At 36.2% G+C, this 7,461-nt stretch overlaps 1 protein-coding gene across 1 annotated transcript; it reads right to left on the reverse strand.

Moving 5' to 3' along the window:
* Nucleotides 1–566: 566 nt before the first annotated feature.
* On the reverse strand, nt 567–1,667 carry Htr1f (5-hydroxytryptamine receptor 1F). The gene has a single exon (XM_055616226.1). It carries the CDS (start codon nt 1,665–1,667, stop codon nt 567–569), a length of 1,101 nt encoding a protein of 366 aa, XP_055472201.1.
* Nucleotides 1,668–7,461: the final 5,794 nt, after the last annotated feature.

Here is a 7,461-nt window from a genome sequence, read left to right on the forward strand (position 1 = left end):
TATGATTATTTTTATTTTTATTGTCCAAATAAGATGACCATATCAAAGCTACTGAGTTTCATATCTACTCTACTGAGGCTAAGTAAGAGCCGCTGTTGCCTTCTCATCACCTTTTGCAAAGACAAGATGGAGAAGAGGCAAGAGTAGTATTGGAGTGAATAATACTTCTTCTATGAATTAATAGTTAATCAATGAAGTGATACAGAAATTATCAATGGAAATATGTCAATTGAAAATTCCTCTAGTTGTAAGATCTATACCTGCAAAGCATTGTAATTAATAGTATGTATATATATTTTTTCTGTTATCTTTTTAGGTATTTTGCATAGAGAAATATTATTTATAAGCTGCACAAATTATTTTCTAATTTTGATAACACTGAAATGATGGTCAAATTAATGCATCTTTTTTGGTGCTATTAAAAATAAATTTATATTTTTATAATTTTAGCAGTCTTAATATATTTCCTCTAAAAATTTACATGTTTTATTACTTTACATTCATTTAATTATTTCCCCCTTTAAAAAAATAAAGCCTCCACCTTTCAAAAATAGGCTTTCTTTAACTTAATATCGACACCGTACAAGTTTTTGGAAGGCTTTCTTGAAGTCTTCATTAAAGATGGTATAAATCAGTGGATTTATAAGGGAATTCAGGTAACCAAGCCATGCCAAAAAATTTGACATTTCTTCGGAAATTTTGCATTTGTCACAGACATTAACAACCAATTCTTTTACAAAAAAGGGCAGCCAACATATTACAAATGCCCCCAAGATCAATCCCAGGGTAGTGGCTGCTTTACGTTCTCTAGTGCCTGAGATTTTCTGTCTTCTCCAAGATTTCTCATGCTTCAACTCAGATCTGGGACTTTTCACTGTGCTATGAAGTCTATCAAAGTCTGTTGATGGATCAGATAAGGATTTTTCTAGCATATAGGATGTGGAGACCAGTTTAATGCTCTTCTCACTGCTCTCTAAAAGGACTTGGCCATTCAGCTCCTCCTTCATTATCCGACTTGCTTGTCTCTTGTGGTATAGTGTCCTTGCTGCTCTGTAGATTTTGTAGTAGAGAATCAATATCAATACAAGTGGGATGTAGAAAGCTCCAAATGTGGAGTAAATTGTGGAAACGATGTGGTCATGCTTGATGATGCACTCATCATCACGATTTGTTCCTTGGTGCCTCCAGAAGAGAGGAGGCATAGAGATGAACACAGATATAACCCACACAATTGTAATCATGAAGCCAGCATGCCTGGGGGTCCTCTTCCTGGCATATTCAACAGCATCTGTGATGGCTCGGTACCTATCCAACGCGATAGCTGACAGATGCAAAATGGAACATGTACAACAGATGATGTCGACACTCAGCCAAATATCACAGAGTACTTGTCCCATAATCCAGCTCTCTCTCACAATGTACACAATGCTGAAGGGCATCACCAGGACAGCTACAAGAAAATCTGTAACTGCCAGGGAGCAAATTAAATAGTTAGCTGGGTGGTGTAGCTTCCGAGTCACAATGATTGCAGCAATCACAAGGGAGTTGATGGTGGTTGTCATCAATGCCAGCCCAGACAGAGTGAGAGATACCAGGATTTTGGACGGCATTCGGTTTAACAGTTCCTCAGAGGTCAAGTTTTGATCTGATGAGTTTAAAAAATCCATTTTTTTGTTTTGTTTAAAAGGTTAATATAGTTGAAAAAATGAATACCTGTAACAAAGGAAGGAGAAACACAATTCAGAGAAGGTTTAAAATATTTTTCTCTTCTTTTTAGAACACTTCAAAAAAATATGTGCATGTTTTTCTAGAACATTCTATGGACTAAAAATTAGAGTTCAGAATATTTTTCTAACTCAAGAAATTCAATGACAAGAGTAACAAATAGTAACTTTCAAAACATTATTAAAATGGTCTCACACAAAGCAATTTTTATAGTAAGGTAACCAATTATCCAATAAATTCTCTATGATTATGAAGAAATTGTTTTTCAAAACTATATTAGCTCTTACTATATTTTTATCTTTGTCTACAGCAGAAGATGTGTTTAAAAGTACATCTTAATATTTTAGATTTGTATATTTTGTACTGTAGTATGAGAACATTAAAGGCAGCATTTAAAAATGGTGAATGTATTTGTATTTAATTTAAAGTTACATGAGAACATCCTCACTGAATATTTGTAATATGTTTTATGCTATGATATAGAGGCTACATAGAGAGAAATAAGAAATAATACTACATGTAGCATTTTTATGAAGTTAGAAAAAGATGTTAGTAGTCTTTAGTAATATAGTAGTTAATTTTGTTTGAGGAGACAAAATAAGATTAGTTGGAGTCACATAACCTTACATTATCTACTGTAACAATAGCATATATGACCAAATACGAAGTGAACTGTCAGGAGAGCTCATAATAGCAGTCTCCCTGACAGTAATGTTGTTTTCTTTGTAAATCACTCTTGTTTTGATTACATTACATGCTGCTACATCCATGGTTTATAAAGTTGCTTTTAGTCTGTTATTTAATTTAGTTGGAAGTCAAGTAAGGACTGGGAATGTATGTAGCTCAGAGGTAAAACATTTGCCTGGCATGTGTAAGGCCCTGGGTGTGAATCTCAGTGCAAAAAGTATCAAAGAAGAGTAATTGGAGTGTACTCAACTCAAGTACAAGTATTATTTTTTTTTCCACGTGGGAGGTTTATTAGGGGAAGGGGAAGGAGAGGGAAGGGGGAAGGGAAGGGAAAGGAGAGAGGGAAGGAAAGGGTGAATGGGTCGCAGAGAGCATCTCTGGACGAGGCAAGAGAGAGAGAGCACAAGTAATATTTTTACAAGACGTTTCTTTATTTCCCGTTACTCTCTTTTTTCTTTCATACTTTTTAGTGACTATTTTGATCTCACTGAAGGAAGGACAGAAAGTAGAGCCTGAATTTTTTATTCTTAGTTGCACTTGCCACTTTACAAGTATATCTTATTCATTATATTTACTTCAAGGTGGTAATATTTCAGTTAGAACTGGACTAAGAACATAATATTTTAAATCTTAATATTGTATGTTCAGTATTTCATAAGGATACAAATAATCATGTGTTTGTCCTGCTGTTTTCTATCTGCCTGAATTTGGGTACCAGTTAAAATTTAATTTTGATTTTCAGGTATCCATGAAACCAATTACTGCTAAGCAAATTGAATTCGAGAAAATACATGCCTACCTACTACCTTGACTAGTGATCATCCATTATATAGTTGAGAAATTGTCTCATATCAACATAATGCCCATCTGTGAAGAGAAACTAAGATATCCCATATCTACACTACACTTACCTGTAGTTAAGAGAAATCAGAGAAACATGAAACATTAATCTTCCCTAGAAATTCTAAATCAAAAGTTACTAAATTCAGCGGCTCTCAGAAGGCTTGTTAAGCCATATTCCGGGGTCCAAACTTTGGAGTTTGTGATTCAGTAAGTCTTGTGTGCGGTTCTAAGATACACGTTTCTGCCATGTTTCCAGGTGATAAAGATGCTAAAGCATCACAGAGTCTATCCTCTAGGCTTAATCATCCTGGCTGTTTCCCATAACTGTCTTTGTTTTTCCCCAGTGCGACAGCATCTATAAATTCTTTCGAATGGTAACATCTAGAATATTTCAAAATTTATTCAACTTGAGTCTTTCGCACATTCTTACTTCTTGGAGATTCTCAAACGAATGACCTCACACTATTTTCCCGTGGGTGTTGTTTCTGTTTTCATTGCAGGCGCAGTGCTGCCCTCAGACTCACTGTTCCAGGAAGTCTCCCCTCACGCTCTTCCTATATTTTCCTTTCTTTTCTGAGAGAATATTGGGTCAGATAGCTTGAGATGTAGAGAACGCACTGGCACCATCAGAGTAGTTATGTGTTTTTAATAACATAGGACCTTCTATCCCTCCTTCCTTCCTTTCCTTCTTTCCTTTCCTTCCTTCCTTCCTTCCTTCCTTCCTTCCTTCCTTCCTTCCTTCCTTCCTTCCTTCCTTCCTTTCTTCCTTCCTTCCTTCCTTCCTTCCTTCCTCCCTCCCTCCCTCTCTCCCTCCCTCCTTCCTTCCTTCCTTCCCTTCCTTCCTTCTTTTCTTCTTTCCTTTCCTTCTTTCCTTCCTTCCCTCCCTCCCTTCCTTCCTTCCTTCTTTCCTTCTTTCTTTCCTTGGTAAGTGCCATCTTGTTTACTTCTTAAACTTTTCAAAAATTTTATCTTTTCATACTGTGTGTGTGTGTGCATATCAAGGTATACATATGGAGGTCAACTGGGAAGGGTCAGTTCTCTCCTTCCACTCTTGATGACAGGCTTGCTGACAAGAGCCTTTAATTGACAAACTGTCTTGCTGGCCATCTACTTCAGATCTTATTATTATCCTTACAAACATTTTTAGTGAGGTCACCGATCCTTTATGAAATGCTCACCCCAAATCCAGTGATGACACACTTGGGAAATATGACAGATTTCTGCTTTGTTTCAATTTCCCTCTATTCTCTAATCACATATTTTATGCTGTAGATTAAATGAAAAAACTAAAGTTTCTCTCTCTCTTATGTTTGTGTACGTGTGTGTGTGTGCATGAGAATGTGTATATGTCTGTCTTCATGATATCTGACAGTGTGCTCAAACACCAGAGGAGGTACCTTGTTTTCTAACTCTCTGTCTTATTCCTTTGAGACATGGTCTCTCACTGAACGTGGAGGTCACTGTTTTCTGACTTGGCTGGTAGCCAGCAAAGCACAGCTATCTTTCTGCTGCTGCCTTGCACAGCGAGGAGTTGTAGGTATGTGCAGCCATAGTTGGTCTTTTAAATAGGTGCTGAGATTTGAAGTCAGGTCTTCCTGTATATGCAGGAAGTGCTCTCACACAGGCAGCCATCTCTCCAGCCCTCTAAAGAGTTTAGTGAGTTATTTTTTTGCAATACTGTTTACTTAACGTTATGAGAATAAATTTAAAAATACTAACATTTACTATATTATAAGCAAAAATAACTTTCTACTTTAGTTTGCCTGGTATGCAATTTTGGCATAAGAAATAACTCTGAAATTTCATTTTGAGTAGAATATGAAATGAGACAACTGTCTGGAAATAGCTACATGGGCTTTCACAATAAAAGTGAATGCCATAGGAAAAAGGACCAACTAAAAAGTTATTGAATAATTCAACTGATTTCTCTCCATGTCACTCTGTGGCATTTAAATGACCCTTAACAAAATGGTGCTTAATGACTGAAAATTCTCTCAAATTTTGGTCATATTTTATAATTACATGACTTATAAACATGAATTATAAATGTGTCAAATTATATTTCAGTTTACCAGAAACTGTCCAATATGAAATTAAAAAAAAAGCAAATTAATCTCCTACAGTTATATTCACAGACAACAAAGAAGACAGGAAAACAAATGGAGCCAATCACAGTGGGTTTTAATTTTCTTTATTATTTTTCTTCCCGCCTATGAACAGAAGTTCAACAAATCATTTACTTTGTTCAGTTAAGACACGGCCTGTCACTAGCTTCTTCCCCTTTGCTCTTACTCAGGTTCTCACCATAGGTACTTGTACACCTAGGGACATCTACTGGTGACCTTCTTTGCCCCACAATACAGACTGCTCTCTCTATTTCAGGAACCCTTACTGGGGAAAATTAGTCCATGAAGCCAAAGAGCTGATGAGACCAAAAGCTTCTCACGCTTTAGTCAGCATAAACATTTGACAGTTTGTTGATCTAGTCTTATGACACATTTAAAAATTCCTGATTACACATAATATTTTTGTTCTAATGGTTATTTACATCCAAGATTTTTCTTGGCCATGCTTTTTAACTTTATTGTCCTCAGGCTAAACTATGAGCTCCTAGGGAATCAGTTTGTTTTCTGATGTGACTAATTAGTGAGGGAAGAGCTTGATCATACACAATTATTTCCATAATAGCACTATAAATAGGCAAGATTACAAATTCAATTCTATCAAGACCTTATGAAAATTTACATGTTGGATATTTAAGTTAGATGAATAATAACAACAATATGTATTCTTAGTCCTTGTTTTGTAGACGTTGTATTATTTTATGTATATCAAGGCATTTATTCCTTAAGTTTGCTCCATGAGTCAAGAGCAATCACTATGTTTCTTCACAGATAAGAGAACAGAGGCACAGACACATTACAAACATCCCTAAAATGAAAACACAACAAACAAGTGATGGAGGAAACATATATTCTTAACCATCATTCACACTGAGATACATAAATGCATTCCCAGCTCCATACCAATCATGGACTCTTTAATGTTCTGTTCTCTTATTTTGTTATGTATCGAATGTTAGTTTAAATGGATGCAAATATCCCATAAGAAGAACTTTTAACGTTCATACCTCTTGATAATTTCAGTACAATTCTGAGACTTCTCTGTTCTTATTTCTCTGTTCCTATTTATGTCTTTAAGAACCATTTGTTTCATAAGATTCCCTGCACTCTGCTAAAAGTTTGGCTATGAGTGTGAAAGAAGGGAGAGACAAGAGCTCCACAAGGAGAGCAACAGAACCAAAAAATCTGGACACAGGAGTGTTTTCTGAGACTGATACTCAACCAAGGACCATGCATGGAGATAACCTAGAACCCCTGCAGAGATGTAGCCCATGGCAGTTAAGTGTCCAAGTGGGTTACATAGTAATGAGAACAGAGGCTGCCTCTGACATGAACTGATTGGCCTGCTCTTTGATCACCTCCCCCTGAGGGGGGAGCAGCCTTACCAGGCCACAGAGGAAGACAATGCAGCCACTCCAGATGAGACCTGATAGGCTAGAGTCAAATGGATGGGGAGGAGGGACTCCTCTATCAGTGGATTGGGGGAAGGGCAAGGTAGGAGATGAGAGAGGGATTGGGAGGGATTGGGAGGGAAAGGGGGGGAGCTACAGGTGGGAAACAAAGTGAATAAACTGTAATTAATAAAATAAAACACATTACTTTGTGTGCTAATTAATAATAACAATAATAACCTAAAATCTAAAACCCCAAATAAAAATCATAAGAAATAAAAAAAAAGAACCATTTGTTGGGTGCTTTTTACATGATGATTAGTCTAATAATAAAAATTTCCTGATTAAACTCTTTTATATAAATATATATTCACACAATTAGGACATTTATAAACTAGGTTTCTATATGGGTTTTAAAACATCTTCAATGTTAGTTATTCCTCTCCCAACCTCTTCCTCTGTCCTACCCTCCCATTCTCCTCTCTATTTAACCCCCCTCCTCATTTTCCCCCTTTCTTAATCCTCTCTCCCCATTTTTTTTCCCTTTACACCTGTTTTTTACTATTCTCCTTTCAGATCTCTCTTTCCTTTTCCAGCCAATGATCCATTTTCAGTTCCCTGGAATCTACAGATATTCCAAGTCAAGTATATGTATATGTATATGTATATGTATATGTATATGTATATGTATA

This window comes from Psammomys obesus, unplaced genomic scaffold (genome assembly GCF_907164565.1).
Source record: "Psammomys obesus unplaced genomic scaffold, mPsaObe1.curated_primary_1811, whole genome shotgun sequence".
NCBI classification, from domain to species: Eukaryota; Metazoa; Chordata; class Mammalia; order Rodentia; family Muridae; genus Psammomys; species Psammomys obesus.